Source organism: Octodon degus, unplaced genomic scaffold, assembly GCF_000260255.1.
Source record: "Octodon degus isolate 3935 unplaced genomic scaffold, OctDeg1.0 scaffold00008, whole genome shotgun sequence".
Lineage (NCBI taxonomy): Eukaryota > Metazoa > Chordata > Mammalia > Rodentia > Octodontidae > Octodon > Octodon degus.
In genome coordinates this window covers 18,300,591-18,310,957 of record NW_004524584.1, presented here as the reverse complement: position 1 = coordinate 18,310,957, position 10,367 = coordinate 18,300,591, and the positions used below count along the sequence as shown (strand labels likewise).

General features: G+C 50.1%; 1 protein-coding gene across 2 annotated transcripts in view; it reads right to left on the bottom strand.

Moving 5' to 3' along the window:
• Positions 1 to 402: 402 nt before the first annotated feature.
• Cep72 (centrosomal protein 72) overlaps positions 403 to 10,367 on the bottom strand; it is a 33,872-nt gene continuing 23,907 nt past the window's right edge. For both annotated transcript variants that reach the window (XM_023705422.1, XM_023705417.1), the window contains exons 8-12: positions 9,376 to 9,514; positions 8,216 to 8,412; positions 5,245 to 5,371; positions 2,582 to 2,693; positions 403 to 909 (exon numbers count right to left, since the gene is read on the bottom strand). In XM_023705422.1, coding sequence (XP_023561190.1) covers positions 753 to 909; positions 2,582 to 2,693; positions 5,245 to 5,371; positions 8,216 to 8,412; positions 9,376 to 9,514 — 732 coding nt within the window. In that variant the 3' untranslated portion in view covers positions 403 to 752. The remainder of the gene's footprint in view (positions 910 to 2,581; positions 2,694 to 5,244; positions 5,372 to 8,215; positions 8,413 to 9,375; positions 9,515 to 10,367) is intronic.

The window sequence follows — 10,367 nt, the reverse complement described above, 5'->3', positions numbered from 1 at the left end:
GCTTTACCAATTGAGATTACATATGTAAGGGGGCTGGGGAGATGGCTCAGTAGAATAAGCACTTCCCTGGCAAGCACAAGGGTCTGAGTTCAATCCCCGGTTCCAGGAAAAAAAAAAAAAAAAAAAAAAAAAAAAAAAAAAGTATGAGATTACATATGTAACTAGTTTCCAAACTAGAAAAACTAGTTTTCAGTCCTATTATGACATAATTTTCAGATATGCACTACTATGAATACACAGGGTTCAGGTAGGTATTTTTACTATGGTATGTTAACAAAGCAAAACAGTAAAGATATTTCTTATATCTTCTGAGTATTACTTTTATAAGTTTGAGACTTATTCTCGCTCATCTATCATGGTGAGGAACTTGAGATTTATAGAGAGCCACTTAAAAATTAACTTTTCAGAATATATTATTCATTGAATAAGGACTGTTTACTGCACAAGAAATTATTCCTTTAATTAGCATACATAGTACAAAGGGAAGTGCTGTGGAAGGAAAGTGCTGTGGCGCCTTCATCTCATGTAGTTTGATGACAAAGCAATCGCTGGTATGTCTTCTGACAGGTGAAGTCCAGGGTCCACCCTGTAATTTTAGGATTCTTCAAAGAGCTGAGTTACAGACCCTGAATGTGCTTCAGTGAGGAAAATGTAACTACAAACACAAAGGTCAAGTCTCACCAGCAAACAGAAGTGCAAGAGTGCACACTTGTGGCAGAGGACATGCATAGCTCTGAGTAGGATCAGCAGGACTAGCAGTCCCCAAGGCTGTCACTGCGAGGTGGGAACAGGGCTGCAGTCTTCTTAAGCTCCTGGAAGCTCCAGCGCATCTGCTCCACCTCTGCCCTGTGCTGTGCCCTTTCCCGGCTCAGTTCCTGCAGGAGGTGCTCGTTGGTGTTGACCAGGAAACTGGAAACAACAGGGAGGTGGTCACTAGACTCCTCCTCATGCTTCAGCAGCACTGCCCCCCTCCACTGCCACTGCCCAGCTCAAAGCGTTCCACGCACAGCCAGCCCTTAGCCCCTCCCCCGTCAGAATCTCTCATCGCCCAGGGACATCCAGGTCCACTGTCCGTGGCTTCATCACCTCCACTACTTCCAGCTGCCCATCTGCTTTGCCCTTTCAGACAGAAGCAGCAGCCTCCACCTGACGCTGAATGAGATGAATGAGCTGATCCACCAGATGAATGAGCTGAATGAGCAAATGGGTGGACGCATGGCCCCCTCAGCATCCTGTCCTACATGGCTCTTAGAGAAGAGGATGTTAACCTTTGTGGCCAGCAAAACAATACTCACTCCAGAAGGAATCCAGACAGCAGTGTTTCTAATTTCCAACCAGAGGAAACAACTTGGATGTGTAATAGTGTCATAGAGGAGTCCCCTCTCTATACTCCTGACCACCTTTCCTGGAGGAGGAATTCATAAATGCTACTGTTTTCCCCACTCTATTCCTTGGTTCCTGTTCACCGAGTTGGCAGTGACAAAGGACATTTAGGTTAGCACTAGTTTAGACAATGGAGCCCACAATGACTTTTGCCATTTTCACCACAAAGACAGCCACACTGTAGGCCAGTCCACTGAGCAGGTACTGGACCTGTTTGCTTAGATCACAGAAACAGCTGCTGGTCAGAATCAGCATGACCACCAGAAGCCACAGCTGGGTCCCACTGCACTCAGAAGCCCTGGACCCTGCCGTGCCCACATCTGGGCCACAGAATGACTGCCAAGCTGTTTGATTTGCCAGAGATGTCCGGTGGGTCCCAGGGAGGAATCAGCTTGCCACTGCCTGCTCCTCTCCACTGTCTCAGCTCAATCTCCTCTCCCTCCCTCCCCAGTAACTTACGCTCGTAATGGAGTCAGGGGAACTGTGGCCTATGTTAATCCCTAAAGAGTCAGCTTAGCATGGGAACAGACTATCCCTAAATGTAAGGAGGAGTGGACACCTCAGCAAGACAAAAGGCAAAAATGGAATGTGAGGAAAGAGAGTGAGAATGCCTCCGAACCCAGGCAGCCTCGGCTCACATGCTATAGCCACAAGGCGCAGTGTGCTAGCCCTCCCTGTTGAGCAACTTGCCTCTTTGCCTGTGGCTGACTTTCTCTCCATATCCACTCTCCACCTGCTTCTCAGCACACACCTTTCTGAATAAAGACCGAGGCTCTGCCTGGACCACTACAACACCCTCAGTCCACCTCTTGACACCCAAACACAGCCAGAGAGTAAAGATGGGATCCATGTGTTCCTAAGCCGACAGTCACAACTGCACAGGAACCATGGCCCAGGGAACTGGACGCTGCTGCATGTCATCACTACTCACGTGCCCCTGACCTCTCACTGCCCCTGGCCATGCCTCCTGGTCACACTTTATAGAAAGCTGTAGCATGAAAGGCCTCACTTTTTTTTTTTTTTTTTGAGGGGCTGTCACAGAAGTTCCAAGGCTACACTGTGACACCTGTGGGTCTTGGATGCTAACCACTGAGACAAATGCCAACTGTGCCTCTGTGCCTGTCTACAGTGACCCAGGCCAGCTCTACCTTCTCATGCCTCCACGTCTCCCCTGCCTCACAGGCCCAGCCAGCAATACCTGTGGCTCTCCTGCAGCATCTGGGTGAGCTCCTGGATCTTGTCATAGTGCTCGAGGTGCTGCTTTAGTTCCACCACCTCACCAGACAGTTGCTTGATACTCATCTGAAGTCCTGAAGACAAGAGGTGGCACTGTTTAGTGAAACTCATTCCTATGTTTTCAGCAATGCTAGTTTAAAGTCCATCTGAGTCATCAGAAAAGGAAGACAGCTTGAGAAAGGTCCACTTCCATAAGGGATCTAAAGATGGGGGTGAACTAAGCACCTGCTTAGGCAAGTGTAGGGACCAGGGTTCGATCCCTGGCACCACATGCTGTGCTGGCCCCACCCCTGGCACACTGAGCTGGCCATGGAGACCGGGTGTGGGTGTGGTGGTGCATGCCTGTAGTCCCAGCACTGGAGAGGCTGAAAACAGGAGGATCACTATGAGTCCAAGCTGTGTAGGGAGACCCTGTACCAAATACAAAAGAAAACAAACAAAAAACAAAGATGAGGATGAACATGGGTTCTGAGGCTTAAATGCTAGGTCCCTCCACTGGGTGAAGTGGTAAGGGGGCAGGCCCAGAAGAGTCCCAACCTCATGTGGAGAGGAGAGTGATGATCAGCGTGTACCTCCTCTATCCTCTACTAGATCTGCCCACTAGAGGGTGTCTCACCCACCAGGAAGCTGTGCCCAAGGGGATCTGTGGCTTTGGAACATTCAGAAGCCTGCAGTGGCCACATGTCTCTGATGAGCATCCTCTGATATGGCACCCATCAATGATAGTGCATATGCTGGGTTTCCTTCTACAAAGTTCCTGCCTTTCTGGGTTTCTAACTCAAGAAGGAAAGAGAAGTATCCTTTACTGGCCCCCTAAAATCAAATGCTGGATAAAATGAAATCCACCTTTATATACATGATTGTATAACACACATTATCAGAGATGAGTTAGCTAGAGAGGGCAAGGCGAAGAATGACCAACAAACCCAACAGCAACTGAGGGCACAGTCAGCATGCTCAGGTAACACGCCTGGGGATCTGTCTACTCAAATTCCTCCTCAAAGGCATGAACAAAAGGGATTCTGGGAGAGGGAAGTGGCAGCATCTCCCAGAATCCCCACATTAGTCAAACAACTGGTAAGTAGATCAAAAACTAGAACCTCATGAACAAAGGAAAAGGGAGCCTCATAGCCCTAAACATAGGAGCCTTGGGACGGGTGCGGGAGCTCCTGGTCATGAACAGTGTCTGTACCTGGGAGGAGCAGAGGTTGGCAGCAGGTACCCGACAGATCCGAAGGGAGAAAGCCCCCAACTATCTTGTTTTTCTGGGTCAAGAAAGGAATCTTGGGAGATACAGGAGAGGTCCATCCCTCTAGTGAGGTGAGACCAGAGGGTCTCATGCAGTCTGGAGGGGGTAACTGACCAATCCTTTTAGAATAGGGCCCACATTACAGAGAAGGCTGATGCAAGAAGCCAGGTAGTACATGGACATCAAAGAGAGGACTGGGGAGGAAATAAGGCCTGAAAAATCCTTAAAAAGGAGGCTGCCATAGTTTTGATCTAGGAAGGCAGAAAAGCCATCCCAACTTTACCTCCTTTTAGAAACTGGAACAAATGTCATAAAATGAATAACAGAAAAGTACTGCCATCAAGTCTCATAGACACCATGACAGTACAAGACAGTGACAGCCAGGCCACAAGGGAACCCAGTCCCTGCTCACCATTTCAGAATGAGAAAGTACAAACAGGAATTAAAGAGCCTGAGTCAGAATCAGAAAACCCAGACAGAACTAACAATAAAGAAAAAGAGGGACACTAGAATGAAGGGTAAGATAGAATGAACCTCGGCACAAATAAATGTAAGTAATGTCTTCTAGAAACAGAAAATTAAAAAGGAGAAAGTTACTTGTACAAAAGGAAAATGAATATAAAGAACTCTCACCAATCACTAAAACACCCCAATGAAAGTGGGCAAGAGGTCGAAGCAAGTACTGTGCCCAAGATAGACCTGGTGGCATGTCCCATCTACGGTCCTTCTGGCTGCAAAGGCCACAGCAAGGGGCACGAAGCAGGAGGGTACCAGTCCTGAAACACTCCTTTCCTGCTCTTTAAAGTACCCTTAAGGACCTGAGCAGAGGATGCACACTGTCCATCCCCACGAAATACAAACTGATCCAGAGACACTGCCATGGAAACAAAAGACACCATCACCAATGATTCTTTTCAAAGTCTGAACCTGAATACCAAAGGCACTCCTCTTAAAACAACAAAATAGAACCAAAGTAAGTGAAGAGCAGGAAGGCAAACTATCTGGGCCTGGAGGAATCAGCGAGCAGGGAACGGACCTCAGGGTGCCTGCTCAGGGTCAGGAAAGCAGCCAGGGCTAAGCTCCCCCATGACAGGGCCAGCATGCCTCCTCAGATGCTTGGCACCACACCCATGGAAGACCCATCTGAGGTTCTAAGAGCCAAAGGAAACCGTGAGTCCCACGCTGCTGGTCTTGGCACACTGTGCCTGTGTGCTCTGCCAGCACGGCCAGGCCACCATACAAGGATCAGCGAGGTAGGGCACCCGTCAGCACACGCTGCTGCCACCCCTGGCAAGAAGGACTTCGAATGACGTCTCCACATGCACACCTGAACACTCCAACAGTACTATTACCAAGTAAGTAAGCCAGAAACTCACCAGAGATCTGCACATTTAATGCTGCTGATGTCTCTTCATTTTTTACTTCTTTTTTCATGTTAAACAACATAGATTTTAAGCTATTATTCTCCTCCAAAGACCTGTCTAAATGTTGTCTCAAGGTATCCTAAGGACATAGGAAACAGACTTAAAATAAGTCAAACTCAGTAAAATACATATATTAAAAGGAATTCAACTTTTTGATGATGGGCCAGGGAGATACTCAGCAGCATAAGCACCTGCCTGGCAAGCGCAAGGTCCCAAGTTCAAACCCCGGTACCAAAAACAAAAACTAAAAACAAAAAAACCTTTCTGATGACAAGCAGTTTCTTTTTTACATTAATTCTAAATGACAATAGCTACCCTGCCTGAGCAATGCGAGTTCCTTTCAGAGGGAGAACAGGTGTTCCAGACCCAGGAGACACGCGAGGAACCTTCCCAGGGAGCCCCAGGCCTTCTTCAGGAAGAGCTGCAGGTCCTTCCTCTCCAAAGCCATCAGCCTTTGCCCAGGATGACAGTCTCTCTTATGCCTAGGGTCCCTTGTGACAGGTGGCTATCCAAGGTGGCCCAGGGCTCCCACAGATTTGCAGTCTCCTCTGCCCATCCTCCTTGCTTCCATAAAGGAGAACCTGGGTCAGTTTTCAGGAAGCTCTGTTTTATTTTCTACATGGCAAGCCCACCTTAGGGGCACATGAGCCTGCCAACCCTGACAGTTGATAGTGAGGGCTAGCCACTGGACCTAAGAGCATTCCTGTGAGCCTGCATCTTTCAGTGCCTCCTGCAACGAGGCCAGGACACAGTTCTTCCTTCCCTGAGCACCCTGGGGTCACACAAAAGCTGTCACTGGGTAGCCATGTTCGGCTCCCAGTTCTTGACTATAGTTCTAGCTGGTAGGCACAGGTGACAGGGGACAGATTACACCAAAATTGGGGGCCACATATACAAGGATAGTAGCAGAGCCACTACCTTCACTGCTGCCTGGGCCTTTGCCTCAGGTGGTGACGTCAGCACCAACAAGCAGCACCACACAGGCGCACACACTATGGAGCCAGCACCTTCATTCCATAGGGAACACTTGAGCTTGATGATAAGTCCACACACCTCTCCTCTCAACAGTCCCAGCTGCCCCTCGGTGGTGCCACCATATGGGCTCCTGACCAGAGTGGCTGGCTGCTCCCTCCTAGAGCTGAGCCATCCGGGATTGAACTTGGACGACAGGAGCAGGGTTTGGTCACTTGCCCAGACAGGGAACTCTAGCACACACTCGTGCTAGAGCTGAGACCACTCTCTGAGACAGTGTTGGTAGGAATGCAGAGAAGGCGAGAGCAGGCACTCAGAGACCACACTTCTGTACCGGACCTCTACATGGCAGCAGCACGAAGCTGACACAGGCTCTGCGGGTCCGGATGCACTGGTCCTGATCTGACAAGGTTTTCAGGCTGCACCAACCCAGGCAGCATGGGCTGTCGTCTCCCTGCAGAGTCAGGTTCATACTGTTCCACACAGACTACGTTCTGCCCTGGGCTGCGGTCCAGACACACTGGACTCAGCCCTTCCCAAACAAGACCCATGAGCATATGCAGGAGGCTCACGGCATAAGGAATAGAGGTTCTCTATGGCATTTCACTGCTTTTCTCTAAAAACGCAGCTTTACAAGGGCTATCTCACAAGGATTCTCATAAAGGATTTAGCTGGGTGTGGTGGCATAGGCCTGTAACCCCAGCACTCTGAGAAGCTGAGGCAGGAGGATCCCAAGTTTGAACCTAGCCAGAGCAACTCAAGGACTTAGTAAGACTCTCCACAAATTTTTTAAAAGGCCTGCAGATATAGCTCAGTGTGAAGGGCCTGGGCTCAATTGCCAGTACCTCATAAATAAAGGAATTTAAACAGGCGAAAGATGTATTCGATCTGAAGAAAAACCAGAGTATAAATAAAGGAATTATTTGCCCAGTAATTTCAGATCCCTGTCCAGAAATCCTTTGGTGTTTTCAGCCTGTTTTAAAGATGAGGCCAGTGCTGGGAGACAGCTCTATGGTCTAAGTGTCTGCCTGGCAAGTGCAAGGACCTGGGTTTGATCTCTAGCACTGCACATTGTTTCAGCCACCAAAACTGGGCATGGTGGTCCACGCTTACAACCCTAGCACTGGGGAGGCTGAGACAGGAGGATCATCTGAGCTGCATAGTGAGAGCTGTCCTCCAATGGGCAGGACAGATAGTCGCTGCAGTGGTGGAAACCCCTGCATGCCCTTCTCCATGGGAGAGGACATAAGAATTAGGTCTCAAAGAATGAGACTGCCATCGTGAGTACTGCCCACACCACAAGAACTCCCACACGCCACAAGGCACTGAGGCCTGGGGGCGCGGTGTAGACAGTCTCTGCTCAGTACCTTTTAGCAGCCCTCCCATCTGCAGGTCCGAGATTACACCTTGGAGTGCGGTGCTGCACAACCATCCAGAGCTGACCCAGTGGGCCAGTACTTCCCACTCGGAGAGGTATGGATGCTGACAAAACAGAGTACTCCCAAAACTCCAAACACCACAGGAGCTTCCAAGGGTCCCATCCAGCTCCAGTTGTCCTTGGATGCCACCTGGTGGCAGACAGTCAGTCTGCCCTGACACAGGGCCACCTGCTGCAAGCTCATTCATCAGACTGGGGCCAAATATGCTGCTTTGGGCATGGATTCACCCTCAACCCCCATCTTGTAAAAGACAGCAACCAGCAAGCAGAGCTGGGATGACCAGTGACACTGTCATGCCAAATTCACTGCACCTGTGGTCTGAGTGTGCAGCAGTGAGGCAGTGTTTTTAAGATGCAGAATGCTGGGGGCAGAGGCCCTCGAGGCCCAGGAGGGGGCATGGGCAGCAGCTTAAGACAGCCAGGGACAGTGCGGGTTTGTGAAGTCACAAGTCTACCCACACCCATTCCAGAACAGTGAAGGAAACAGATGAAAACGGTGCCAGACTCACTCACCACCTCCCGCTGGGCACTACTGAGCTCCGCTGTCACCTCACTCACGGTCGTGGTGTACTGCTGCTGCTGCTCAGCAAGTCGCATGTGCAGAGACTGATTTTCAAGGGCCAGCTGGCTGACTTCTTCATTTCCAGGTGCTGCACTGCCTTGAGATGATGCCAGCTCTTGGACAGATGACAAAACATGCCTTGCCTGGGCTAGGAGGAAAATGAACTCCGTTACATACTTACCAATGAAGGATGGACTGTATGCCTAGAAAACACGGTGGGGCACACAAGGACAAAGGATATCAGAGGCTCAAAGTCCTCTCACTCAGGCTTTCTTATATGTCATTAAGGGGCAGAGTGAGGGGTGTGTGGAGAAGAACAGAAGACAGGATACCCTGGTATGAAGGCTGCACTCTAGGCAGCCACATCTAGAATGGCATGGGAGTGCTGGAAGCTTAATGATGGGCAGCCCCTGGGTGACACAAACCGGGTCCCACTGTCACAAACAAGAGTGGCCCCAACACAGGTTAGGGCCACAGGTTAGAGATGCGGGGTCAGGGGCTGCAGCTCCTGAGGGTGTCCTGATCCAGAGGAAGCAAAACCCTGATTGAAGTGACTCAGGGTACTGTCCAGGGTCTGCCACTGGCCAGTGAGCTCCTAGGGAACAACAGCACACAGCCCAGGATGCAAAAGAAAGCGAAGCAGCTACTGGGCTCTAAGTGCCAACCTGATAAAAGGGGTCCTAGTGTGCTCCTGTACCAGGTCCAGTCTGTGGAAGCAGGGACTCGAACCCTCTCTAGAAAGGCACCACCCTGCTTACTCACAGCATTGCCCTGGATCCGTACAAAACCAGACACAGCAGACTCAGAGAAGATTTCAGGCGGCTTGCAGCTCTCCAAACCCCCATGTGAACACATCACTTACAGCCCTGCATTATGGATGGCGCTTTGGCACTGGCAGGTGGGATCCCACAGCCAGGGGCCTGCTTGGGACCTCATGAACTCCTGGCTATCCTGCTGGGGCAGAGACCACATTACCTTTATGGGAGCATGATAATGTCTAAATGCTGGGACAACTTACCTGATTCTCTAGATCCCCAAACACATGGCAGATTAGGAGTACCTGTCAAGAGATGCTGCCAACAAGGTGGAAACACCTTCACTCAGGACTCACCTAGGAACATCTGGTTCCCATGCAGGGACCTGCAGCCACTCCAGTACTTGTCTACCAGGTCGAGGAGCGCCTCCAGGAGCACCATCTCCAGGGCAGCCCTCCTCTCCAGTGGAGCTGCCAAATGTACTACAGGAGGTGGCTGTGACAGAGACAAAGTCATAAATCTTTCATTTCATGAGATGACTGATTACTGCAAAGATGGGATCTCTAACATCAGCATACCTGTAAGCTCCAATTCACACCTCCTGCCATGGAGAGAACCTGGCCCCAGAAGTGTGCCTCACAGCCACCTGTGAAGCTGACAGGCTGTCAGAGCACCATCTTGGGCAATGTCCCAAACACCCAAGAGCAACCCCCAACAGTGGGCTCAGAACAACCAGGGTGTGGTCAACATAGTTTCCCTGGTTCTCGCCTCCTGACCAGCTTAGGGCAAACCGGGGAAAGTGAGACATGCCGCTGACCTCCTAGGAGCCCTCCCATAAGAACCTCCACCTCGAGGAGGAGGGCCTGTGCTCCCTGGAGCTAGCATTTCCACTTAGAGGCACCTTTACTCCTCAGCCTACCTCCAGGGCTCTATACAACACAAAGACGGAAACCCTGCTCCAGTGGCTCTGGGTCCGAACCTTCCTGTGCTCATCCAGGTATCCCTTGCTCATGTCTCAAAGCCTCTAACTACATGGCAATGTTGTCCATGGGACCTCTGAGTTCTCTGAGGGTGGAAGAACTCAATACCTCATCGGAATTAGCATACTGGAAAACTACTCGATACACTTCCAAGACTCCTCCACATTACAGAGTAAATGGTGGCTCCAGGTGGTCATGATGACCGATTCCAACCTTGGAAATCAATATGAAGAAATGAGACAAAAAAAACTGACATCTGTGTATGCCTCCTCCCCAAACACACAATACTACAAGAGACAGGGTAGAGCTCAGGAACAAATGCTAAACAAAACTACACTGAACAGCTGCTTCATTGTGATGCTCGGTCA